This window comes from Prionailurus bengalensis, chromosome A1 (genome assembly GCF_016509475.1).
Source record: "Prionailurus bengalensis isolate Pbe53 chromosome A1, Fcat_Pben_1.1_paternal_pri, whole genome shotgun sequence".
In the NCBI taxonomy this organism is placed as follows: Eukaryota; Metazoa; Chordata; class Mammalia; order Carnivora; family Felidae; genus Prionailurus; species Prionailurus bengalensis.
The window spans coordinates 206,698,279-206,725,736 of record NC_057343.1 but is presented as its reverse complement, the minus strand read 5'-3'; the positions used below and the strand labels follow the sequence as shown (position 1 = coordinate 206,725,736).

The 27,458-nt window shown below is 37.4% G+C and overlaps 1 protein-coding gene across 1 annotated transcript; it reads left to right on the top strand.

Annotated features, from left to right (window-relative positions):
* The first annotated feature begins 137 nt into the window (after positions 1–137).
* On the top strand, positions 138–23,818 carry CA1H5orf51 (chromosome A1 C5orf51 homolog). The gene is made up of 6 exons (XM_043599202.1): positions 138–543; positions 4,169–4,275; positions 11,316–11,459; positions 13,933–14,064; positions 14,952–15,066; positions 18,821–23,818. The coding sequence occupies exons 1-6, from the start codon at positions 444–446 to the stop codon at positions 19,105–19,107; spliced, it is 885 nt and encodes a 294-aa protein (XP_043455137.1). The 5' UTR covers positions 138–443; the 3' UTR covers positions 19,108–23,818.
* Positions 23,819–27,458: the final 3,640 nt, after the last annotated feature.

Here is a 27,458-nt window from a genome sequence, read left to right as displayed (position 1 = left end):
ACGCTCTCGCTACAAAGGCCAAAATCGGACAGGGGCCAGAAACACAAGAACAAGGCCAGTCAACCATCACCAGCCAGTCGCTGCCAAGCTCTTCTCCCAGCGCCCCCTCAGAGAAAGCTGGCTTCCTATTGGACCAACCTGAGGGTGTGGGCCGCTCCCGATTGGTTTAGAGGAGGGGGCGGGAGAGAGGCGTGCCCTGATGTCATGCCAGCCCCTAAAGTATCCCTACCGCTCAGGATTGTGGGAAGGAGAGGAAGTAACCGGAGACGAAAAAAATATAAACCGCAGCAACACTTACGGGCCTGGACCGGCCCTGTTGCCGAGCTGGGGTTCCCTCCCACCAACCGGGTGAGCTCCGCCCTTACGCCCCGCCCAAGCCGGGGAATCAGGTGACCGCGGCCCGGCAAAGTCACGTGGCTGGGGCGCGCCCGCCCGTCGTGGCCATGGCGGCCGCAGGTTCCAGTGTGGTAAGGCGAGTGGAAGAGCTCGGGGACCTGGCTCAGGCTCACATACAGCAGCTTAGCGAAGCCGCCGGCGAAGATGGTGAGGGAGCGGAGGAGAGTGGGGCGGGCGGGCTGGCCGTAGTTCATAGCTGGTACTCGACCGCGGTACGGGCTGGAGGCTGCGGCCTGTGCTCGGTGTAGATCCCAGGCCAGAGCTACCGAAGGTGTTGCACTTGTGACCTTCGCTGCACCGTCGATTGTCCACCTCCAGAAACTCACGTTGCCTTAAGCCAAGGCATTTGCGTCTACACTGCGTTTTTCATAACCCACGAAAACCGCTTACATCTCAGTCAAATCAGTGCTGCTCGTCTTTATGTCTATAGCGATTGGGAAAAGAGTAGAATCTGGATAAAAGTACAAAAGTTTAAATGAGTAGTTAAAGCTGACTGATAGTACGCTGATAAGTAATGATTGGGGTGCAGTAAAGATAGCTAGGCATGTGTAACAGTTAAACTTTTTAATTGCTGCCTTATAAATTTTCGTCTTCTGTTTTGGATTCTAAATCCAACTGTAAACAATACTCTACAGAAGAAATTTGCATTGGTATAGTTTGGACGATTCTTTTCTGTACATCGCCTCAGTTCTCACCACGGCTGTTAGTGTTAGAACACTTGTTTGGAAAGGTCCAAGTGTTTTCCTTAGGAAAGACTTAGAGAATTTTGCGACTTTTAAGTTTAATTGTCTTATTACATCTCAGCTCCCTATAGGTTCTACATTATTTTATTTTTGAGTTTTGAGCATTTAGTAATACAGATAGGCTTTTAAATTCTGGTGGTCTGACTCATTGTCATCAGACTTATAGGAAAATAGTAGTGGAACATTTTGCCAGATTATTGATTGTTGGTGAATTTATTGAATAGGGTCCACAATGAAATGGCTCAAGTTCAATAAAGATTATTTGCTTGATTATCTTTTCTTAGAGCATGTTTTTCAAAATCCACAGACCACCCTGAAGCTGACTTCTTTTTTGGTTTGTGGTAAGTGAATCCCAGGATTCACATGAATAGTTTATCCACCGTAGTGGCTATTACCTGGAAGTGTATCCAGATTACCTCTAAATAAGCTATACAGTGATCTTCACCCCACACCAGCTCCACTTAAACCAGACTAAAGAGATCAAAGAATTTTTTATTCACTTATCACTGAGCCCAAAAGTCATTCTCATTTTTCCATGGAAGAGTTCTTTACTCCAGACTAGAATAAGGGGTGGAAGTAAAAGTAAAGTGGTGGGGCACAGAAGTGGCTCAGCTGGTTAATCATCCTACCTTGGCTCAGGTCATGATCTCATGGTTGGTGGGTTCGAGACACCATTGGGCTCTCCACTCTCAGCAAGGGGCCTGCTTCAGATCCTTTGTCTCCCTTTCTCTCTCTGCTCCCTCCCCTGGTCACTCTCTCTCTCTCAAAAATAAATAAACATCAAAAAAATTTAAAAAGTAAAGTGATGTATGTCCTTGGTGAGAGACATTATTTGATTTTTTAATTTTTAAAGATTTTAGTTTTAAGTAATCTCTGCACCCAGCATGGGGCTCAAATTTACAATCCCAAGATAAAGAGTCATATGCTCCACCCAATAACTAGCCAGGCACCCCTTTTTGGGAGACTTTAAAGTTGTGAAGGTTTACTAAAAGTAAAATAAGTGATCTTCGTTATGAGCTATTAATGAGTATTAATGGCAACATTTTCTTATTTTATGAAGTTAAATTAAAACATGGTTGCAGATATTTGAATGGAACTTGGCATTCTTTTCCACACAACAAAAATAATATTCACTCAAAATGTGTCCTTTCCTGTAACAGCTACATATTTGTATTACATTATAGGAATTGATAGTTTTCTGTTTTCTACTTCAAATGAGATGAGATGCAACTAGACATTATTCTAAGATTGCTCTCCTTTTTATTTCTGGTCAATTTTTGTTCTTTATTTCTCATTGTACAAGCACAATATGTTCAGTATATAGAAATATGCCATGAGAGGGACTTTTTCCAGAGGTTATGTAAGAGTCACTTGTCTTTGCCTTGCCAGTTGTCACTTTGAATGGTTCTAGTAAAAATATTATATTTTATAAAAGTTTGCTAAAATGTGAGCCATTATCCCCTCTCCCCTGTACTTAGGAATTCATGTGAGATACTCCTTCAGCAATGGTTTAGTGAATTCAGTACAAGTCTTTACGTTTAAAATAATCTTGCAAATTAAGAAGAAAATGTCAACTCAGTTTCTAAAGCACATATAGAGTGCCGTGTTCCATTCACAGTGGAATTTTTTTTCCCCCCAGGTTGGGAGATGCTACTTCTGGGCTGAGAAATTGGAAGGCAGTGCTACAGAAGTAGCTTTCAAAGCAAAAAAATAGTGGATCTTAAATCAATCAGAATCTGGTTTAGATACAGGCTAGTCCTCACTTGGAAAAACTTAAGGTCATCGTATGGTTGCCAACAGACCTAATGAAGCTGGTGTTGCTTTCACTCCAATATTAAACAACTTATTATTTGTATAAGTGCTAAAGCTGGATCAGATGGGCCTGCAGTAAGTTCTACATTTTCTGTCTGTTGGCTAGTGTTGGAAAAGATACATATTTCTGAAGGGAAGCACAGAAGGGGCAAATTCAGGGACTTTGAAGTCTTGATGGTAGGCATGTCTAAATTTGACTACATGAGATGGTGCAGAAGGGTAGATAGATAGCACCTTGGTATGGACACTTGGCGGGTTAGGGAGGAAAAATCTATAAGAAAAAAGTGAAACCATGAAAACAAAGGGAATATGATACTGGAGACAGGGAAGAAATTAGACAACATAGGGGCGCCTGGGTGGCTCAGTTGGTTAAGCATCCGACTCTTGGTTTCTGCTCGGGTCATAATCTCATGGTTTGAGTTCGAGCCCCTCATTGGGCTCCAAGCTGACAGTGTGGAGCCTGCTTGGGATTCTGTCTCCCTCTCTCTGCCTCCCCCCCACTTGCGCTATCTCTGTCTCTCTCAAAATAAATAAACTTAAAAAAAATTTAAAAAAAAAAGTAATTAGACAATGTAGAGGGGAGAGAGGGTGAATTGTTTTTAGAGGGCATATTAGAATACTCCTTTCTTTGAAAGAGGTAATTTGTTCCACTTACAGGTTTTTAAAAGAATAAAATATGCAGATGGATTATGTAATTTTTTAGATTATGTAATTTTAATTATAACAGCTATTTACATACATAAATACATAAACAGGATAAAGTTAAAATTGCTCAGAGCTTACATTTTTGGCGCACTTGATTTAATCAGTCATGTTCTTTTAGGAAATACATTTATAAAATTATAAGTTTTTAGTGGAAGCCCTTTCTGTAGATTTATGTATATTGTTTGTACTATTCGAATACAAGTTTTCAATTTATTATTTAAATATTTTGAGTACGTCAACATCATAAAAGCAGCACTATGAAAATGAACATACAAATTGCATTTAAGAAATGGCAACTGAACCTGGAGAAGTTCAGTCTAGCTATTGAGAGTAAATTACTGTGATGAATTTAAGTAGGATTAGGCATTATGATGTACTTCATGGTTTACATAAGATATTACTACTATGCTGCGTCTTCATGCTGTAACATAATATGATTTCAGATACACCTTTTTTTTTTGTTTAAAGAACACCTTGAAACTATATGAAATTCATGTTTTTATCTCTTACAGATCACTTTTTAATTCGGGCTTCTGCAGCTCTAGAAAAATTGAAACTTCTGTGTGGAGAAGACAAAGAATGTTCAAACCCATCAAATCTTCTAGAACTTTACACACAGGTACTGAAACAGATGTGGTTTCTGAGATGATATGGGGACAGATTGCCTATATAAGATGATTGAATCTGACTCCAAAGTTTAGGTGTAGTGAAACCAATTTATTCTCTATTTAAAGTGTTTGATTTTGGGGGCACCTGGCTGGCTCAGTTGGTAGAGCATGCCACCCCTAATCTTGAAGTTGTAAGTTTGAGCCCCACGTTGGGTGTACAGATTGCTTAAAAATAAAATCCTAAAATAAAAAAAAAAAAAGTATTAGGGTACCTGGGTGGCTTAGTTGGTTAAGGGTACAACTCTTGGTTTCAGCTCAGGTCACGATCTCACATTTTGTGGGATTGAGCCCCACATGGGGCTCTATGCTGACAGTGGGGAGCCTGCCTTGGATTCTCTCTCTGTCCCTCTTTATCTGCCCCACCCCCACTCACATGCTTATGCTTGCTCGCCCTCACTCTCAAAATTAAATAAACCTAAAAAAAAAAAAAGTGTTTAATTTTGGTCAGAAAAACCCCTTTATGTATAAAACATATAGACTTGAAACTTTGAAACTATAGAAAGAAGATTTCCAAGCCTTTGAAAGTTATTCAGAGGGAATAAAGGTCTCTGTAAGGTCCCTGATTATTTTTTTTCCCTGAATTTCATCTTTTTTTGGGATCCTCCACATGACTCTCCTGCTATTGTCATGCAACTGTATAAAATTTTTCTGCCTCCAGTCTCCCCCCTGCTGCTTTTTTTTTTTACTTTCCTTTCAAATTCAGGTCTCTGTATGGGGAAGACCTAGTTTGGTTTTCTCAAACACTGCTGAGGCAAGTTGACATTAAGAAACATAATTTCATTATAGTAACTAACGTTCTTATAGCACTTTATAGTTGACAGAGTGCCTTATATGCTTTACTTGATAATGAAGACGAAGTGGTTATGAAGAGTAGAGTAAACATAGTTAAGCTTTCAAAGTACACATGTATAGCATTTAGGGGCCTGGCACTCTACTTCTTATTGGGAGGTACATAAAGCTGGTTTCCGCCTTCAGATATCATGGTTGACTGAACCTATAACAACTACTCATAAAACCCAAAGGGCTGCTGTTATTTGGCAGAGCTCTGCCTGGCTTTCTTTCCCTTTGGAAGACTCCCTGCTTGTTTCATTTCTTTCAGTGAGAGAGTTGTAAATATTTTTTTTCTCTTCAGATTTTTGTTTAAATTCTAGTTACTTCACATACAGTGTAATAACTGGTTTCAGGAGTAGAATTCAGTGATTCATCCCTTACAACACCCAGTGCTCATCATAACAAGTGACCTCCTGAATACCCATCACCCATCTAGCCCATCCCCCACTCACCTCCCTCCATCAACCCTGTTTGTTCTCTTTCACAGCCTCTTGTGCGTTGTTACCCTTTCTGTTTTCGGTGTTTCCCCACCTCCCCTATGTTCATCTCTTTTGTTTCTTAATTCCACATATGAGTAAAATCATATGGTGTTATTCTTTCTCTGGCTGACCTATTTTGCTTAGCATAATATACTTTAGTTCCATCCGTGTTGTTGCAAATAGCAAGATTTCATTCTTTTTGATCACCGAGTAATATTCCATGTACGCGCGCGCGCGCACACACACACACACACACACACACACACACACACACAGACACACACAGACATGTACCACGTCTTCTTTATCCATTCTCAGTTGATGGACATTTGGGCTCTTTGCATACTTTGGGTATAGTTGATAATACTGCTATAAATATTGGGGAGCATGTGCCTCTTTGATTCTATATTTTTGTATCCTTTGGGTAAATACCTAGTAGTGCAATTGCTGGATCGTGGGGTAGTTCTAGTTTTAATTTTTTGAGGGACCTCCGAACTGTTTTCCAGAGTGGCTACACCAGTTTGCATTCCTACCAACAGGGTAAGAGGGTTCCCCTTTCTCCGTATCCCTGCCAATACCTGTTGTTTCTTGTATTATTAATTTGGTATCTTATCATGATTTTGATTGATATTTTCCTAATGATGAGTGATGAAGAGCATCTTTTCATGTGTCTGTTAGCCATCTGTATGTCTTCTGTGAAAATATGTTCATTTCTTTCGCCCATTTCTTCACTGGATTATTTGTTTTTTGGGTGTTGAGTTTGATAAGTTCTTTATATATTGTGAGTACTAACCTGTTATCAGATATGCCATTTGCAAATATCTTCTCCTATTATATAGGCTGCCTTTTAGTTTTGTTGACTATTTCCTTTTGTGCAGAACCTTTTTATCTTAATGAACTACTAATTTATTTTTTCTTGTTTTCATTGCCTTCAGTGATGTGTCTGGTAAGAAATTGCTCCAGCCTAGGTCAGAGAGGTTGCTGCCTGTGTTCTCCTCTAGAATTTTGATGGTTTCCTCTCTCATATTTAGGTCTTTTATAAATTTGAATTTTTGCATATGGTGTCAGAAAGGGGTGCAAATTCAATTTTCTACATGTTGCTCCAGTTTTCCCAACATTTTTGTTGAAGAGTCTGCCTTTTTTCCATCAGGTATTCTTTCCTTCTTTGTTGAGGATTACTTGACCATGTAGTTGTAGATCCATTCTGGACTTTCTGTTCTGTTCCATTGATCTGTGTGTCTGTTTTTGTGCCAGTACCATACTGTCTTGATGACTACAGTTTTGTAATATAGCTTAAAGTCCGGAACTATGATACTTCCAGCTTTGCTTTTCTTTTTTATGATTGCTTTGGCCATTTGGAGTCTTTTGTCGTTCCATACAAATTTTAGGATTGTTCTAGCTCTGTGAAAAATGCTAATGGTATTTTGATAGAGATTGCATTAAATGTGTAGATTGCTTTGGGTAGTATGGACATTTTAACAGTGTTCTTCCAATCCATGAACATGGAATATTTTCCTTTTTGCAGTGGAGGGGGGGGGGGTCCTCTTCAATTTCCTTCGTAAGTGTTACACAGTTTTACTGTTACACAGTTTTACTGGTTAGGTTTATTCCTAGGTATCTTACGATTTTTGGTGCATTTGTAAATGGGATTGATTCCTTGACTTTTCTTTCTGCTGCTTCATTATTGGTATGTAGAAATGCAACAGATTTCTGTACATTGACTTTATATCCTGAGACTTTGCTGAATTCATGTATTCTAGCAATATTTTGGTGGAATCTTTGGGTTTTCTACATAGAGTAACATGCTTTCTGTAAATAGTGAAAGTTTGACTTCTTCCTTGCCGATTTGGATGCCTTTTATTTCTTTTTGTTGTCTGATTGCTGAGTCTAAGACTTCCAGTATTATGACAAATAGTAATGGTGACAGTGGGCATCTGTCTTGTTCCTGACCATACAGGAAAAGCTCTCAGTTTTTCCCCATTTGAGGATGATATTAGCTGTGAGTCTTTTGTATATGGCCTTTATGATGTTGAGGTATGTTCCATTTACTCCTACTTGTTGAGGGTTTTTATCAAGAATGGATGCTGTATTTTGTCAAATGCTTTTCTGCATCTATTAAGAGGGATCATACAGTTTTTATCCTTTCTTTTATTAATGTGGCGTATCATATTGAATGATTTGCGGATACCAAACCAGCTCTGTAGCCCAGGAATAAATCCCACTTTATTGTGGTGAATAATTCTTTTCATGTACTGTTGAATTCTATTTGCTAGTATCTTATTGAGAATTTTTGCATCCATGCTTATCAGGGATATTGACCTGTAATTTTCCTTTTTATTGGGTCTTTGTCTGGCTTTGGAGTCAAGGTAATGCTAGCTGCATAGAAGGAGTTTGGAACTTTTCCTTCCATTGCTATTTGTTGGAACAGGTTAAGAAGAATAGGTAGTAACTCTTTAAATATCTGGTACAATTCCTCTGGGAAGCCATCTGGCCCTGTACTTTTATTGGGAGATCCTTCCTTCTTTCCTTCTTTCCTTCTTTCCTTCCTTCCTTCCTTCCTTCCTTCCTTCCTTCCTTCCTTCCTTTCGAGAGCATGGATGGTTGACATGGGCGGGGGGTTGGAGAGAGAGAGAGAGAGAGAAAGAGTCCTAAGCAAGCTTGATGTTCATGATGTTCAGTGTGGAGTCCGACATGGGGCTCAATCCCACAACCCTGGGATCATGACCTGAGGTGAAATCAAGAGTTGGACGCTCAACAGACTGAGCCACCCAGTGCCCCTGTTGGGAGATTTATTTTTTTAAGTATATTTATTTATTTTGAGAGAGAGAGCTAACAGGGGATGGACAGACAGAATCTCACATAGGATCCGCTCTGTCAGCATGGGGCTTGAACCCACAAACCATGAGATCATGACAGAGCTGAAATCAAGAGTCTGATGCTTAAACGACTGAGCAATCCATGTGCCCCAGGAGATTTTTGATTACTGATCAATTTCTTTGCTGGTTATGGGTTTGTTCAAATTTTCTATTTCTTCCTGTTTCAGTTTTGGTAGTTTTTATGTTTCTAGGAATGTGTCCATTTCTTGCAGATTACCGAGTTGATTGACATAATTTTTCCTAATACTCTCTTACGGTTATTTGTATTTCTGTGGTGTTGGTTATGATCTCTCCTCTTTCATTCCTGATTTTATTTATCTAGGTTCTTTCTCTTTTCTTTTTGATAAGTCTGGCTAGGGGATTATCAATTTTATTAATACATTCAAAGAATCAGCTCTTAGTTTCATTGATCTGTTCTACTAGGTTTTGTTTGTTTGTTTCTACTTCATTTATTTCTGCTCTAGTCTTTATTATTTCCCTTCTTTTGCTGGCTTTAGGCTTTATTTTCTGTTCTTCTTTAGCTTCTTTACACGTAAGGTTAGGTTGTGTCTTTGAGACTTTTCTTGCTTCTTGAGGTAGGCCTGTATTGAATATACTTCCCTCGTAGGACTGCCTTTGCTGCGTCCCAAAGGTTTTGGACTGTCATGTTTATATTTTCATTTGCTTCCATGTACTTCTTTATTTCTTCTTTAATTTTCTGATTTACCCATTCATTCTTCAGTAGGATGTTCTTTAACCTCCATGTATCTATGGTCTTTCCAAATATTTTCTTGTGGTTGACTTCAGGTTTCATAGCTTTGTGGTTTGAAAATATGCATGGAATGATCTAGATCTTTTTGTGTTTGTTGAGGGCTGATTTGTGACCCAGTATGTTTGTTGCACTGGTTCTCACTACTTGCCCCCGTAGAGATGCATATGCAAGGTGCTGGGGGTGGGGGGGGGGGCGCGCGCAGGGCTTAGTGTAAGCACCCGGTCTCCACTTGGTGGTGCTCTTTAGCTCATTGAGGTTGCTCAGTACTGATGGGCGGTTGGGGGGGGGGGGGGGGTAGGGAGAGTGCAAAATGGCTTCGCCTGGCTCTCCCATCCCCAGAGCAGGGAGCTTGTGCCTGCCACTTTTCGTGTAGTCCTCACAGAAAATCACTTCTCTTGTGTCCCTGGCTTTCATCAAATCCCTATCTTCATGCTGTCTGTGTCTGAGCTGTTTTATCTCAGGTGTGTGGCTTGATTTCTAAACTCTGAATTTTAGGGACTTGTGCAGTAGGGCCCTGTGCTGATCCTCTGGGGGAGGGTCTCGCCAAGCTGTTGCCCCTTGCCAACTGCCCCAGGAAAGTGTTTGCAGGACCGCACAGTGGTTTTGAGTTCATGGCAAAGTGGAGCAGAAAACTGGCATCAAGACTCGCTGTCCTCTGTCAGTGTCCCTGCTCCTATGCCTGGGAATTGTGTAGCACGTTAGCACCACCCTTTCTTCTGTCCCCTAGAAGGCCTTGCTGCCACTCCCAAGTGCACTCCAAGCAGGGGATCTATTTCTCCCCCAGCAACCAGAGAATCCTCAGACCACACTGTCTTCTGCAGAGTCTCCACCCTCCTTCCCCACGGGAATACTGCTAAGCCAGGCACGACCTTGGTAGTGGTGGACTTCTAAAACTTGTTGCACTCTACTTCTTATAATACTTTGCAGTAGTCTTTTTTTTTAGCAGGGCTCCCTCTCCTCTGGAGCACCCTCAGTTCTTATCTCCCCCAAATCAACTCTCTGCAGATTCTACCTTCCACAATTTTACTTGTAGTGTTATTTTTTCAGTCAGTTGATTTCTTGGGTGTTCAGAATGACTGGATATTTATCTAGCTGTGTTCAAAGGAAGAGGGAAGCTTCCGCCTATCCCTCCATCTTAATTAACTTCTACCCTCTAAACATTTGAATTTATTTCTAAAGATAAGATGAAAGACCTAGAGATACAGATTTGAATTCCCCAGGCCCCCTTAGACCCTAATTATGGTTCTGAATCAAAGTTACTATTCGTAGGATAATGATTTGCTCTTCCTGACTTAGGCCTTCAATACAAGAACACTTAGCACTTAAGTAGCCCTGTATAATTAATATTCTGTGTGTTGTACATATGTTAATTCATTCTATCCTCAAAGCAAGGAACTTTGAAAAGCAGTTTCTTTATTTTACCAATAAAATTGACTGTCCTTGGTTAGTTGGGTGATTAGTGGAAGAACTCAGTTTCCTTAGTCTTAGTCCAGTAGATTAAAAAAAAGAGAGAAAAGGTTGTGTAGTTTTAAGGTACTTGAACAGAGCATCTTATATTTAGGAATGCTAGGGATTTAGTGTTTAAATTGCATAATGTTGGTTATATACTGCCTTTATTGGGTGGCAGAATACATATTCCCCAAATGCTAGGTCTGCATTTGAAGAAACAAATAAACTATTTGAAGATTCAATATATAAAACTAGAGGTAGTGATCTTAAATTGATATAGCAGGCATTTAGAAAATCTTCAAGAAGTATGTATGTGTAAATTGCAAGGAACATAATATATTTTTCATAATTAATGTCATATATGATTAGCTTAAAGTCTTATTTATTTACTTTTTTTGAGAGAAGCAAGATTATCATTAATTCAATATTTTACTATAACACCTATGAGGTTTCCTATGAAGCCCATCAGAGACTATGTGTACAGCTAGACATTTTTCCCACTTTTCAAATTTAATTGTCTAATAAAGCATCTGTATATGTAAGGTTAAAATGTAAGTTATTCACATTTCAATCATTAATGGATACTTTTGTTTGTTTTACTGCAGGCCATTTTGGACATGACATATTTTGAGGAGAACAAACTAGTAGATGAAGATTTTCCTGAGGACTCTTCACAGAAAGTAAAAGAGCTGATCAGTTTTCTTTCAGAACCAGAAATTTTAATTAAAGAAAATAATATGCATCCAAAAGTAAGTTTTGTACTCCTGTGAATTATGGTGGAATGCTGTTTCTTCCTCTTCTGCTCTTTAGAGTCTGTCATTTCTTCTTCTGGAATGTGTCTTTGTCTCTGTTTCAAATGAAGATTAAAGGAGAGATGTATGAGACTTTAACACCTCAGACCAACATCACAACTAAAGTATCACCTATATGTTTCAGAATATTTGCATGATTGAATTGTATTGGAATTACTGGTGCCTGATCATTTTCTAAACACAGATATTTGCTATTTCTGCTCCCTTTACTTCTGCAGATTTAAGGTCCTGAGGTATCTAATTAACACATCTCTTGTCCTTTTTACAGTCTTTTTCCTCCTGGGCATTTACTGCTTTTCTTCCTATTGATCACCCCATCCCTCTGAGGCCCTCAGAGCCTGGCTCTTGTTCTTCCCCAAACATCTGCCCTTTCTCCCATCCTGGAAAGATACACCCCCACCAAGGATATCTTAATCCTCTGATTTTCTCTATTCTGTCTGCTTGACAACCTGTTCACATGCTTTTTATTGTCATCTCTATTTAGATGATTCCAAGATTTTTGTCTAGCCCTGGCTATTCTTGCAAGCAAATAATTTATTATCTTTAACTGCCTGCTGGCTCTCTTTACCCAGATTTTTTTTTTTTCTCTATGTGTTTATCAGGGGATGTTAACTGTGGGAACAAATAATCCCAAGTTTTAAATGATACAACACAGTAAAAGTTTGATATATTAAAACCTTATATATATTTTTTCATTATTTTATTCTAACAGTACTACAAGTGTCATCTTGTTTCAAGTAACAGATTTCTAAAAAGTTACCCTTTTTTAACACTTATTTTTATTGAACTGTTGTTGACATACAATGTTACATTAGTTTCAAGTATATGGTATAGTGATTCAACAATTTCATATGTTATGCTATGTTCATAAGTGTAGCTACATCTTCCAAGGCAATTACCATACCATTGTACCCATTTTCCCTGTGATTTACTCATTCCATAACTGGGAGCCTGTATATCCCACTCTCTCTCCTTCACCTGTTTTGCCCATTCCTCTGGCAACCATCAGTTTGTTCTCTGTATTTATGAGTCTGATTCTGCTTTTTGTTTGTTTATCCGTTTGTTTTGTTTTTTAGATTTCACACGTAAGTGAAATCACGTGGTATTTGTCTTTCTCTGTCTGATTTATTTTTCCTAGCACGATACCATGTAGGTCTATCTACGTTATCACAAATGGCAAGATCTTTTCTTTTTTATGGCTGAATAATAACCCTTTGTATTTACCACATCTTTTTTATCCATTTATCTATTAATGGACATTTGGGTTATTTCCGTATCTTGGCTATTATAAATAATGCTGCAATAAACGTAGGAGTGCATATATTTTTTTAAGTTAGTCTTTTTGTTCTGGGTAAATACCCAGTAGTGGAATTACTTGATCATACAGTAATTCTATTTTTAATTGTTGAGGAACATTCATACTGTTTTCTCAGTGGCTGTACCAATTTACATTCCTACCAGTAGCATACAAGGGTTCCTTTTTCTCCACATCCTTACCAACACTTATTATTTCTTGTCCTTTTGATTCTAGCCATTCTGACAGGTGCAAGGTGATATCTCATTGTGATTTTGATTTGCATTTCCCTGATAATTAGTAATGTTGAGCATGTTTTCATGTGTCCGTTGGCCATCTCTATATATCTTCGTTTGAAAAATGTCTATTCACTTCCTCTGTTTGCTTTTTGATTGGATTATTTGGGTTTTTTTGGTGCTAAGCTATATAGATTCTTTATATGTTTTGGATATTAACCCCTTATCAGGTATATCATTATGTTATTTGCAAACATCTTCCATTCAGTAGGTTGCATTTTCATTTGTTGATGGTTTCCTTTGCTGTGCAGAAGCTTTTTGTTTTGATGTAGTCTCAGTAGTTGATTTCTTTTGTTTCCTTTGCCTCAAGAAAAATACCTAAAAAAATATTGCTAAGGCCAGTATCAAAGAAATTACTGCCTATGTTTTCTTCTAGGCGTTTTGTGGTTTCAAGTCTTACGTTTAGGTCTTTATTTTATTTTGAGTTTATTTTTGTGTATGGTGTAAGAAAGTAATCCAGTTTCATTCTTTTTCATGTAGCTGTCCAGTGTTCCCAGCATGATTTATTGAATGAAAAGTTATCTTTTTAATTAGATTATGGAATACTTATATTTCAGATATATTAGAAATGGCTACTAAAATACTTAAATGTTATTTTCTAAAAAATTGTAAATTGGAGTAATTATTTTCACGTAGCAATAGATTTCTAAACTTATAATTGATTCAAACAAAGTAAGGCATTCATTAATAATGAGTAGCCAAGTAAAGAGCAAATTTTGTGAAATGAAAGTGTTTTGAATTGCTCAATATGTTGGAATTTAATTTTTATTTTTACAGATGTGAGGTTTATTTTTTTAGCTAAGTCTTTGTTGTATTTCAGCCCTGTGATTTGCTTGGGGATGAACTTCTGGAATGCCTCTCTTGGAGAAGAGGTGCTCTACTCTATATGTATTGTCATTCTCTGACCAAAAGGAGAGAGTGGCTCACAAGAAAATCCAGTTTGCTTAAAAAGGTAAAAAGGTGTTCCTTATACATTTTAGATTGTTGACTTCACAGGTTTCAAAAAGCTGTCATTGGTGTAGTATGAAGAGTAGTGGAATCAAAGGGTCTGGGTTTGCACTCCAGGTTTCAACTTACTAGCTATGTATTCTTAAGCATATGGGAATTATTGTGAAGATTAAATAAGATAACATGTGAAAGCCTTTGTAAACTGGGAAGTTTACGTGCTGTTTTTAAGTTTGGGATTTTTTTTTAAATAGAATATAGACTGTCTGTATTAATTTCGAAGCATATTTATGGCCTGAAGGAAACAAACTTGGCTGTGACCCTCTGTCAGCAGATTACTCATAAAGAACCTTGTGACCCTACTGTAGAACACTGTAGCCCTCTGATTTGTCTTGACTCTTCTGACCAAATCTGTAAATCCAAAGAACCTGTCTTACATTGTTGTATTAAGAATTCAAACTTGAGTTGGTTGTATACATAGTTTATGCGGGCCTAGAAATGAGAGGTTACCCTTGATGTAAAATTTTGTTCATTTCTTAAATTATAATAAGTACATGTTTTAATAAATTGTTTTTGAACAATTAATTGTTATTTTATCTTTTTCTTCCTCTGTTAACATCTTTGACAAATATATTACTGAGTCATGTGTTCTTGGTTAGTTCTTTCTTTTTTTATCTCCCATACTCTTTTGCTAATTGGAGCATTTGGAAGGTTGTATTTATAAAAGTTTTGGGATGGGGTGGGTCCTTCTACCATTGTGATATAATAACCACAAGATACATTTACAAACTAGTCAATTTTCTCTTAAGTAAAGAATGGGGGGAAATTAACGTTTGAGGTTTCTACAGTTCTTCATATAATACTTACAATTCTTTGGCTTTGATTTTCATTTAGTATCTTATTGATGGAATCAGTTACTTGCTACAGATGCTAAATTACCGGTGTCCTATCCAGTTAAATGAAGGAGTTTCTTTCCAAGACTTAGACACAGCCAAATTACTGAGTGAAGGTAATGTGATCTCTTTTTGCAGTTTCCTGTTTTAAAGGTTTTTTTTTTTTTCTTAATTTTTACGTTTACTAGACTTTACTCTGATTTAAATGAATTTCAAGGTACATTATATACCAAAAAATAATAAAAGAGCTTTTAAATATCTTCTCATGTAAAAAATAAAAAATACTGCTATTCCCTTTATAGTAACTTTGAAAGAATTATATGTCATGCTGCTTTTATTTCGTATCCCCAATTAGCCCAATTAGGCACTAGATTCGGCTACTTGAAACAGACTGGAAATAACTTTTTTTAAGTTTATTTATTTTGAGAGAGAGATAGAGCCATGCACGCAAGCTGGGAGGGGCAGAGAGAAAGGGAGAGAGAAAATCCTAAGCAGACTCTGCACTGTCAGCATAGAGCCCGACTTGGGCCTCAAACTCACAAACCTTGAAATCATGACCTGAGCCTAAATCAAGAGTTGGATCCTATCCAACTGAGCCACCCAGGTGCCCCGGAAGTAACTTTTAAACAAGTAGAAATTTACTGCTCTTTCACATAAAAATGGTCTTAAGGGGCACGTGGGTGGCTTAGTCAGTTGAACGTCCGACTTCTGCTCAGGTCATGATCTCGCGGTTCCTGGGTTCAAGCCTCATGTTGGGTTCTGTGCTGACAGCTCAACTTGGAGCCTGGAGCCTACGTCAGATTCTGTGTCTCTCTCTCTGTCTCTGCCCTTCCCTCACTCGCACTCTCTCTCAAAAATAAATAAACACTGAGAAAAAAAACCAACCAAAACCAGAGCTGATTATGGTGATTCCTATCAGGATCCTACCTTTTTCCTCCATCATCTTCAGAACTACAGCCTTACAGCTTCAGAGGGAGGCATTTATACAGAATACATGTAAATAGTACTTCCCAGAGTTGTGCAACATGTACCTCTGTTGAGGATATTGCATTCTCAGTGTCTCAACATGCTTCTGGAGGTCTTTTCGTCTCACCTGTGTTTCAGTCTATAGGAAGGGCAAAAAGATGTTTCTTTCAGTCAACACTGCTCCTTTGGAAAACCTTCTTAGAAGTTTCTGACACTTAAAACTTTCACCTACATTTCACTGGCAATAATTTAATCACATGGCTTCAAACAGCTACAAGGGAACCTGGGATTACAGTATAGCCCTTCACCTGATACATTGCCATCCCAAGTAAAATTGTCTCTTAACTAAGAAAGAAGGGAAGAATGAATACTGGGTGGCAAATGTTAGTTCCTGTCATATCTATCCACCTGAAAATATTAGGAACTGGATATAGAGCATCATTTGGGTTTTAGACTGAGGTGTGGGAGGGAAGAACCACTTATTTTTGCCATCTCTTTATAAGTGGAGGAACTGATGTCGTGATAAGCCAGAAGATGTGTTGAAGGTCACATAGCTGGCAAGTGACATTAGATTATATGTGTAAACTTTCTTTTTACTTCATCTGAAATTTTGATGGGGAGAAATCAAATACGGAGAAGAAGAAAACTTAGGGAAAATTCTATATTTCAATTTTATAAGTATATTTTAATTATCCTTTTTTCTTTGTTAGCTTTTGTAGGTTTTTGCATTTTATTTGAAAACACTGCTTAGAAAAAGCAGCATGATTTAAGCTACTGAAAGTTGTTATGTTCAGTTAATTCAGGCACGTAGCTGTCCTAAAAATTGCAAATACCAAATGCTCCTCCAGTGGGCCTGTTTTGACAAACAAGGTGTTTTGGTTTATTTGTAGGAAGTATTTCTTGCGGATAACTAGTAAACTGATTAGCTGCATTGACAGTGGCCTTTCTAAAATCTCCTCACCCACCAATATGGATTGATGTAAAAGAAAAAGTAGGGATGGGCACGAAAGCCTATTTAGAACCAAAGAAAGTAGCAAGAGTCACCAATTTCTCTTATTCTCTCATTTCTAGTCATAGGGTAGTATACTCTTACAGCCTGGGATTTTCTCTTCAGGATGTTTGTGGTACTAGTGTCTTCTCTTAAATCATAATTTGATTGCATTAGCCCCTAGCTTCTACTACTTCTTCCACAGGAGAATCAAAAGGGACAGATAGGGTCTCTTTTTTCCAGGAAAAAAAAAAAAAAAAAAACAACATCCACTTCATAGCACTTTTGCCACAGGGCTAGGTCCTCTTCTGGTGTTGGCTTCTTGTTCTCATCTAAAGCAGTTTGTTCCTCCCTACTTCATCTCTCTCAAGATGTAGGTTAGGAGCCAGGAAGCCTACCTGGCTGAATTACTCCTGATACCCCATCAGAGAGGTTCTAATTATTTTTTTTTCTTCACTTAAAACATTTATTCAAAAATGAAAACAATGTAAGTGTTTTGACATGATAGTTTCTGTATACTTAAATCTGTATATTTTTATACATAGTATGGTTTTGAAAATTAGTTCTTAGTATTCTGTAAGTGTGAATTTTATTTTAGGTTTAGGAAGGATCTTAGAGATTTTACTTTATTTTATTTATTTTTTAAAAATTTTTAATGTTTATTTATTTTTGAGACAGAGAGAGAGAGCACGAGCAGGGTAGGGACAGAGAGAGAGGGAGACACAGAATCCGAAGTGGGCTCCAGGCTCTGAGCTGTCAGCACAGGGCCCGATGCAGGGCTCGAACTCATGGACTGGGAGATCATGATGTGAGCTGAAGTCAGATGCTTAAGCGACTAGCCACCCAGGGGCTATTTATTTATTTATTTATTTATTTATTTTAAATTAAAAAAAAAAAATTGCATCCAAATTGGTTAGCATATGGTGCAACAATGATTTCAGGAGTAGATTCCTTAGTGCCCCTTACCCATTTAGCTCATCCCCCCCTCCCACAACCCCTCCAGTAACCCTCAGTTTGTTCTCCGTATTTATGAGTCTCTTGTGTTTTGTCCCCCTCCCTGTTTTTATATTATTTTTGTTTCCCTTCCCTTATGTTCATCTGTTTTGTCTCTTAAAGTCCTCATATGAGTGAAGTCATATGATTTTTCTTTCTCTGACTGACTAATTTCGCTTAGCATAATATCCTTTAGTTCCATCCATGTAGTTACAAATGGCAAGATTTCATTCTTTTTGATTGCCGAGTAATACTCCATTGTATATATATACCACATCTTCTTTATCCATTCATCCATTGATGGACATTTGGGCTCTTTCCATACTTTGGCTATTGTTGATAGTGCTGCTATAATCATGGGGTGCATGTGTCCCTTCAAAACAGCACACCTGTATCCGTTGGATAAATGCCTAGTAGTGTAATTGCTGGGTCGTAGGGTAGTTCTATTTTTAGTTTTTTGAGGAGCCTCCATACTGTTTTCCAGAGTGGCTGCACCAGCTTGCATTCCCATCTAATTATTTTTTAATATTTTATTAGCCAATATTAAACATAATTCTGAATAATCCTTAATATTAATTTTAAAAGTTCTACATGAATTCAAAATATTTTTGTGGCCAGATCTTAGTGATAATTTAACCACCTTTAGAACTTAAGAACACAGTGACCTAAATGATTCTTTAAAGAAAATCTCTGACAAACTGTTTTTTGGGGGGTTGGGAGTGATGGACCTCTTTTATAGGTAAAATAGAGAGAAATGCCAATTAAATGAGGATTATATTAGGGATCATTTGGCTTTTCTAGTGTAACTGAAATGAGAAGGAAAAACGCTTAATGACATAAAAGGAATTTATTAGAGTTTTAATAACCAAGGTCTCTTTTTAAATATTTAAATTCTAATCTCTCAACCTAAATGATTTTCCCAGGAATATTTAGTGACATTCATTTGCTGGCTATGATGTACAGTGGAGAAATGTGTTACTGGGGATTGAAGCATTGTGCAGATCAACAGCCAGAAAATCATGAAGTGGATAGTGGTGTTTCCGGAGCAAGCTACACGACACAGAAAGAACCCTTGGATTTCCGAGAAGTAGGAGAAAAAATTTTGAAAAAGTATGTATCTGTGTGCGAAGGACCCCTGAAAGAACAAGAATGGAATACAGCAAATGCAAAACAAATTTTAAACTTCTTTCAGCATCATACCAACCAGTAAGTTCAGCTATTCTTTTTGAAACAGAAGAACAAAACAACCCGTGAAATGGAAAAAGTTCCAGAAAAGAAGACATATTGACACTGAGCTTAAGAATATTACACTATGTAAAGATAACCAGCAGGGTTACCTATTTTTAAATGCCATCGCCATCTTTCATTACATGTTTTTAAATCTATGAAGGAACAATTCTTTAATTTCTAAGATGGCATGTAATTTTAATTCAGCCATCCTGTAACTAATACTAAGTAGTAATCCAGTTTAGCTTTTTAGAATTTTTTTATTACTTTAGGTTTCTTTTTTTAATATTGTGACATAAAATTGACCACTTTAAATATCTTCAGATTATTTTTAGGTCTATCTTGAAGCTACGCTTCAGCGATTAAAATCAATTCACCTCATTGCTTTAGATGGATAAAAAATGGGCAAAATAGAAGATTGTAACTAGTATTTAGACTCCCATTTCCAGAATAAGATAAATAATGCAATGCCACAAGAGAATTGTTTGATTTTTTTTCACCATGTATTACTAATAGAATTTAAAATTTTTATGCTATTGGGCATTATATAACCATTTTCAAATGATTTTCCTGTTTTGTTAAAAGAAAATGGATGGCTTATCAAATGAGTAATGAAGATGAAACCAATTTAGGTTAGTCCATCATTAGCTCATATGTGTTTAGAGCACACCTTTTTGGATGTATTGAAATTTTAATATTTTTGTCTTTAATAATAATAGATGGCCAGAGAACCTAACTTTCTATCTTGCTTACAGTATTTCTGTCTACCTCAACTCCTCTTGTCATCTTGGGATGATCTAATACCTTGCTGATATCCTTGACTTCTGTGCCAGTGACTTCATCACATTCCAGGAACTTACTCCCATGGCTACACCTTGAATGAAAATCACCACCTTGTGTTCTCTTTCTGAAATCTTAAATTGCAGTAACCAATAACAATTCCTATCTTTCCAGCTTTTTCACTTCCTCATTTTTGATTTTTCTTTCCCTGTATTTCTATTCTTTTTTTTTTTTAATTTTTTTTTTTTAACATTTATTTATTTTTGAGACAGAGAGAGACAGAGCATGAACGGGGGAGGGGCAGAGAGAGAGGGAGACACAGAATCAGAAGCAGGCTCCAGGCTCTGAGCCATCAGCCCAGAGCCAGACGTGGGGCTCGAACCCATGGACCGCGAGATCGTGACCTGAGCTGAAGTCGGACGCTTAACCGACTGAGCCACCCAGGTGCCCTCCTGTATTTCTGTTCTATCTCTAGCTTCTTTACGGCCTTCTCCTCTTGACTGTTCCTCTTTCTCCTAAACCATCAGCCTGTTTCAGATTTTCTTCCTTTCCTCCAGCTTCAGCTTTATAAGGATCACCGGTTGAAGTGCTCTCCACAGCCCCTTCAAGTCCGTTGTCCTCGTGTCCTTCAGTGTAACCATTCTGCACATCTCACCATTGAATTTATCCTGTCACCCACCTTTTCTGGAATGCTGTGTCTCATGTGAAGTTCATGTAACCCTTCAAGGTGTAATCCCTTTGAGTGTCTCACCTTCGACTTTAGAAGAGCCCTCAGTATAAGCCTCTTGTTTGTTCCTGCTGTGGCTCCTCTCCTTTTCTCTTGGTGGCTAATCTAAACCTCACTACTTTTTTCATGTCCTCTATCTCCTCCCTTAGCATATGGCGCTTGGTCCGCTCTTACAGAAAATTCAGACTATGAGGAGTTTAATTTCTATTTCCCAGCTTTGCCGAACTCATTTTCCCCATTTTTAGAAGAAAAGAGGTCACCTGCTTCCTGTGTAAAGCTGATCTCCACCTCTCCTCTTTTCCCCTGGAGCTTCTTTTTTTTTTCTGCTTGCCCCTTAGATATTGCTCTTCACTGAAGGTCTGTTTTCTTTTTCCCCTCCCCCCCCCTTTCCTTCTCTCCCTCCCTCCCAATCTCCCTCTCGCTCTTTTTTTTTTTTTTTTTAACTTTAAATACTCTTAGGTGATGTCATTCATAGCCCTGGCTGCTTGTGACAGCTATAATGTTAGGCTGACTTCTAGACTTGCAACTCAAATCCCAGCTTTTCCTGCTCTCTGAGCCTTCTTTCTAACTGCCTATTAAATATCTTCACTCACAATTTTGGTAATTCAGTATGTCCAAACAACTAACCCTCATCTTTTGTTTAAAATCCTTTTTGGCTCATGTTTTTTTCTTTCTTTCTTTCTTTCTTTCTTTCTTTCTTTCTTTCTTTCTTTCTTTCTTTCTTTCTTTTTTTTTCTTTTTTTTTGGTCTTTCACAGAGCAAGGCAACAAAGAATGCCACAATCTAGTTTCTGTCTACCTTCCCAGTTTTCTCTCTGCAGTGCATCCCATGTTATCATGTTCTAGTTCAGTGTTCCTCAGCATTTACAACCCAGGCTGCTTTTTGATAAACATTCTGATAGAACATCTTGGTATAAGGAAAATCTCTCCCTATCCCTGCCCCTGTCTCCTTGCTTATCCTTACGCAACAGAGATTTTTATTTAATATAGCTTTTTAACCAGTTTCACTACAAAAATACCTTTGTGCTTTCTAAGTATAAAAATTTAGATCATTTTTAGTATGGTTTTAGAACCACACGCCCCTTTACCCCCACCTTTTGGAGCATGATGATCAATTGCAAATACTTCAGTTCCTTTCCCATTGGGCTCCCCTCAGTACTCTGCAGATCTCATTTCTTCTGCCGGGAATACTTTGCCCTTCTTTGTGGCCAGGTGAATACTTACTTGTGCTTTAGGACTCAGCTCCAGTGATACTGGATCCATAAGGTTTTTTCAGCCCTTTTCAGTCAAATGTTCCTTTGCTTCTGCTCCCTTAATGTTCCTTCCATGTTATCAAACAGGTAACACTGCTTTATAGTTCTTTTCCTTATGTGTTGGTGAACTCCATATTTAAAAAATGCATCTTCATACATTGTGCTTAATGAATGGTAGGCCCTTAGTAATGTTTTTTGGTTTTGTTTTGTGGGGTTTTTTTTGCCCTTTTTTTTTTTTTTTTAAATTAATAAGAGACACGGTTCTTAAGTGCCGAACTCTGCACAAAAGGGTTGCTGCTATTGGATTCCAAACTGCCATGCTCTCTACACCAGTGGTTAATAAGGCAAATAAGAAATTAGTTCTCAGAGAAGTAAAGTATTATGTAGATTTGGGACCTGAGAAAACCATAACTTTCTCTTCAGAAATGGGAACTTCCATTTTGCCTTTACGACCCTTGGGAACCACTTGGGTCTCTCACTGGCTGGTGTAGTTATGAGGGTGCTACTGGGTGCTTTTTGTACAACTTTTCCATCCCCCACATAATTGGAGAATGATCTGTAGACCATAACGCTTACAGTGCTTTTTACTTGGGTGTATTACAAAACAATGAACAACAGATTTTTGTATGTATGTGTTAAACCTAAGTAAATTTTATTTCATTTAAGTGAAGTATCTTCAAGATAACAAACACTACATCAGCAAGGCACTATAATTCCCTCATCAACAATTATTATGTGCCTACTACATGTCAGGTTTCATCTTAGGCATTGATGATACAGCTTTGTAAAACATCATTTTTGGGGGTTTATATCCCAGTGGAGGAAGTTAACACATTTTAAGAAATACATGTATCGTGTATTAAGTGGTTAGTGCTATGAAGAATAACAGGGTAAAGGGCTTGTGTGACTCTGGAGAGGAGTGCTGTTTTATGTATCGTGGTTGGGAAGGCGTGCCTATCTACTTTAGCATTAGCGTCTTCAAATTCTCTCCCTTTGGTTAAATTCCTTGCTGCACATTCAGTACATCCATAAAGTTTCTTTCATATGGAAGTTCTGATACAGAATTAAGGAACGAGTCAGTCACTACATAAGACCTTTTTCCTTTGATTACATTTAAGACGTTTTCCAGTGTGGGCTTTACTAATGAGTGAGTGAGAACCTAAAGGCCTTGTTGTGTTATTACATGGGGGTTTCTCTCCATTTTGAGTTCTCTGATTGTTACTAAAACTGTTAAAGGATTTTTTTTTTTATAATCCTTAAATTTGTGTTTCTTTTGCAGTGTGAATTTTTTTATGTTAAGTAGTTAAGTTTCAAAGTAAGCTTTGAAACTTAAAGGCCTATCTGTTTTGTGGCATTTATAGGGTTCCTGGCTATTATGAGTTGTTTGATGCTGATTAAGTTTCAAATCATGACAAGACTTTCCCTCATACCTTTGCATACAGTAGAGTGAAGTGAGTGAGGGTTGTGGCTAAAACTCCACAATAAAATTACATTCCTATCTTTACCCTCCCACTGTGGGTTCTGTGATGTTCATTGAAGTGGGAACTGTATCTAAACGTATTCTCAGCTTCATTTTAATGGCATTCTTAAAAACACACAACTGGATAACATGCTAGTTTTGGATGGCTTGGCACTTTTCTCTTGCCACCTATGAGGGCTCCTTTTTTGGCTTTGATAAGGATACCTTATCTGCAACAGAATCCAGGATTCTGTAGTTCTCTAGTGTCACTTCCTTGTATTATTTTTAACACAGTATGAGATAACATGTTAGGAAGTATTGTATTAAAATGCATTTACTGTATCCATAAATAAGTATGTGATATGTATTCATGCTGAAGTTCTTTATTGTTTTTTGTTCTCTTACTTGTAGTGAAGATTTCCAAGTAAAATGTTTCGGAGCATATAAATTTTTTTTAATAAAACCATATTCCCATATTTGTATCTTGGTCTTTATTTTCTATTATATCTGAGTGTTGTATCAGAATGAAAACTTTCATTGTCTCAGTTTACTTTGACATCTGAACATTATTTCTTATGGTTCTAATAAATGTCATACAGTATAGTATATAGGTTAGGAATATGGGCTCTGGAGCCAGAGATCTGAGGTTAAATATTAGCCCTGTCGTGTCCTAGCTTTGTGGCTTCACATAAATTACTTAAACTTTCTGTACCTTAATATCCTATTATTTAACAAAGGAGCACTTGTTAGTGCCTACATCACAGGTTATTGGAGATTAAATGAATTAATGTTCGAAGTTGCTTAGTTTAATGCTTAGCACATCCTAAGAGCTCAAAAGACTAGTTTTTATTATTTTCTTTAAGTCTAGTTTTGTGTATCAGTTCATCATGCTGAAAATATACTTATCAGCGAGGATAATTGAGTGACAAACTCTTGTTCTGGCCAGTGAGCACTCACTCACTGCCTTGTCAGTTCAAGTGGTGCTGACCTTTCTAAATGGAAAGCAAGTTTCAGAGAAGAAATTACTGGCTAGATAGACATTTTAAATGTTTGTTTTAGATATGGCTAGAAGGAAACCTACAATTTTCAGAAATTTTTCAGCCCCAGTCTCACAATGTATATATATATATCCCTGTATACCAACATCAACATTTACCTATCAGCTTGATTGACTTGGCTTCTAGTACCTTTAGGTCACACTGAACTGACAAGTCAGAGGCATTTAATGAAATATTAGTCTAATATCCTTAATATCCTGTTTAAAAAATAGATTAAGCTGGGAAATCCACATGATTGAATGGTATGTAGCTATAAGAAGCAAAAGCAAATATTTCTGTATAATGCTATGGAGTCATCTTAAGTGAAAAACAAGGTGGAAAAGAGTGTATAGTACTATTTAAGAAAGGGAATAAATATGTGTGTATAACCTTGTTTGCTTACATATATATGTATATTATATAATATATATACATTATATATATACATTATATATATACATTATATACATATATAATATGTATATGTATACATATGTATATATTATATACATACATATATGTATACATATATATGTATATATATACATTTTTTTTAATTTAAAAATTAAAAAAAAAAAAGTACTTCTGGTGGGAGGTATGGAGAGAGGTACCAGATGGAGGGGACCAGGATGGAAGCTAGACTTCTCTGAATATACCTTAAGTTTTGTACATTTGACTTTGGAGCATGTACTACATTTTTACAAAGCAAGATTACATCAAAATTAAAAGCAACTCCTAAAATTCCAAAGCAAAATACAACAAATGAGCTGTATTGTGCTTCAAGTTGGTGGCTTAACTACACAGGAATATTTCAATTATTTTTAAAGAACAATAATTTGCATTCCCCTAGTGGATATCCCCAAGGGCTGTGAAGAAATCAAACTCCTCAGTAATTATAGTATTAATAACTCTGCTGATAGCATTAGAAATGTGGATTTTCAGTGTAAGGGAAAAGAGACTAAATTGGAATCAAAGAAGGTAAGTAAAAATTCTGTAATTCTGAAGTTGAATAGAAATTAACAGCATGAACTCTTATTTTCTCTACATAAAGACCACCAAGTAATGTCCAAATACCATTTCCCATTAAAATGAACCAGGGCTCTGGGGCACCTGGGTGGCTCTGTTGGTTAAGCATCTGACTTTTGCTTTCAGCTCAGGTAATGATCTCACAGTTTGTGAGTTTGAGCCCCTTGGGATTCAATCTCTCCCTCTCTCTCTCTCTGCCTCTCCCCCAACCCCATATATAACTAAACTTAAAAAAAAAAAAAAAAGAACCACAGCTCCCTGGAGATAAGGCTGAGTCTATATCATGGGTGGGACAGTCAAATGGTTGATGAGGGACAACTTTTATTTAATCATCTAATCAAAGAGATCATAAAATTAGAATAGTAATACTTTAAAACTTGTAAACAATAATCATTGATAACTCCTAAATCCTTGAGATGAAAAACTTATGATGAACTTGATAATAAATGGATCAGAATTTAGAAACCATTGATCAGTTTGAACATTAGAAAATGAGAATGACAATTTGAGTACACAATACCACTTAGAAATATTTTATAAAACCTATCTAAATTTGATCATGCCTTCCAAGAAAGTCCAGAATGTCCTGAAGTCCAGAGAGACCAACCTAGTTTCTTTTAACAGTTGCCAGGAAAAATAAAGGAGAGGGAACCTATAGAATGAACAAGTTTTAGGAACATGTCTACCAGATGTAACATGTGGATCCTGTTTGGGTCATGATTTTAAAAAGCCAATTGCAAAATATAAATTAAATAAGTATATATATTTGAGGCAGGTGAGGAAGTTAAGCCCTGCCCAAGTATTTGGTGATTTTAAAGAAAGTTAGGTGATAATGGTACAGTGATAATGGTACAATGTTTCTTAAAAGTTACCTTAATTTTTAGAGACATATACTGAGATATTTAGGGATGAAATGATATATCTGGGATTTGCTTAAGAATAATCTCGATTTGGGGATGTGTGCATTGGGTGGAGACGGTGATGGAGCAAGATAAACTGGTAACTTGAATTAGCTAGTGGACACATGGGATTACATTATTAACTCTAATAATTTTCACAATTAAAAAATTATAACCCATGGGGTGCCTGCGTGGCTCAGTCAGTTGAGCGTCCAGCTTCAGCTCAGGTTATGATCTCACTGTTAGTGGGTTCAAGCCCAGGTTATGATCTCACTGTTAGTGGGTTCGAGCCCCGCGTCGGGCTCTGTGCTGACAGCTCAGAGCCTGGGACCTGCTTTGGATTCTGTCTCCCTCTCTCTCTGGTCCTCCCCCACTCACGCTGTGTCCTAGAGTCTTAAAATTATGTATTCATTACTTTAGATTGAAATAATCCTTTAAGGAACCGAGATCTAGCTTTTGAGCAAAGTAGTTTTTGGATTAGATTGAAGTGATCTATTTGAAAATGAATGACACAGTAGTATTTGTGTCCTTATCAATAGAGACCATAGTCAGTTCAATATAATAGGTTACCGTTGTTGAAAAGAAAACCACAGGCCCCAGATGGAATCTCTTATTTTAAGGGCCCCACTTCAGCAAACCAAAACCATAATACCTAACCTACCTGCAGTTTCAGCCACCTGAGGAATGTAACCTTTAACCAGTCAACAAGGAATCCCTGGTCAGCACTAGGAAATTTACTGATAGACCTCTTCCATTCCCCTTAGGAGGGTGACCTTGTCTACAGCAGTGTACTTTTTGCCAATAATTTCCTTTTTTTCCTTTTTTTTTTTTTGCCTTTAATGATTTTTGTTTATTCTCTACACCCAAGATCGAGGGTCTCATGCTCCACTGACTCAGCCAGCCAAGCACCACCACCGCCCCACTTCTGCCTTTTAAAAACCTTCCTTTTCCTGCAGCTCAAGAGAGCTCCTTTCTTTTTGCCAGATGGGATGCTTCCATATTCATGAATTGGGCAATAAAGACAATTTGATCTTTTAAATCACTCAGTTGAATTTTTGTTATTTATTACCTTGTAATGTGGCCTATGGCATAGTTTCTTAAAGCCCTTTCAAAGTAAGGCTGGACAAGGTGAGTAAAATGGGTAACTGTTTTAC

Coding starts and splice junctions, on each gene's coding strand:
- CA1H5orf51 (XM_043599202.1), top strand. CDS start 444: ATGGCGGCCGCAGGTTCCAGTGTGGTAAGGCGAGTGGAAGAGCTCGGG. Junction 544..4,168: donor CGAAGCCGCCGGCGAAGATG/GTGAGGGAGCGG, acceptor TATCTCTTACAG/ATCACTTTTTAATTCGGGCT. Junction 4,276..11,315: donor TTCTAGAACTTTACACACAG/GTACTGAAACAG, acceptor GTTTTACTGCAG/GCCATTTTGGACATGACATA.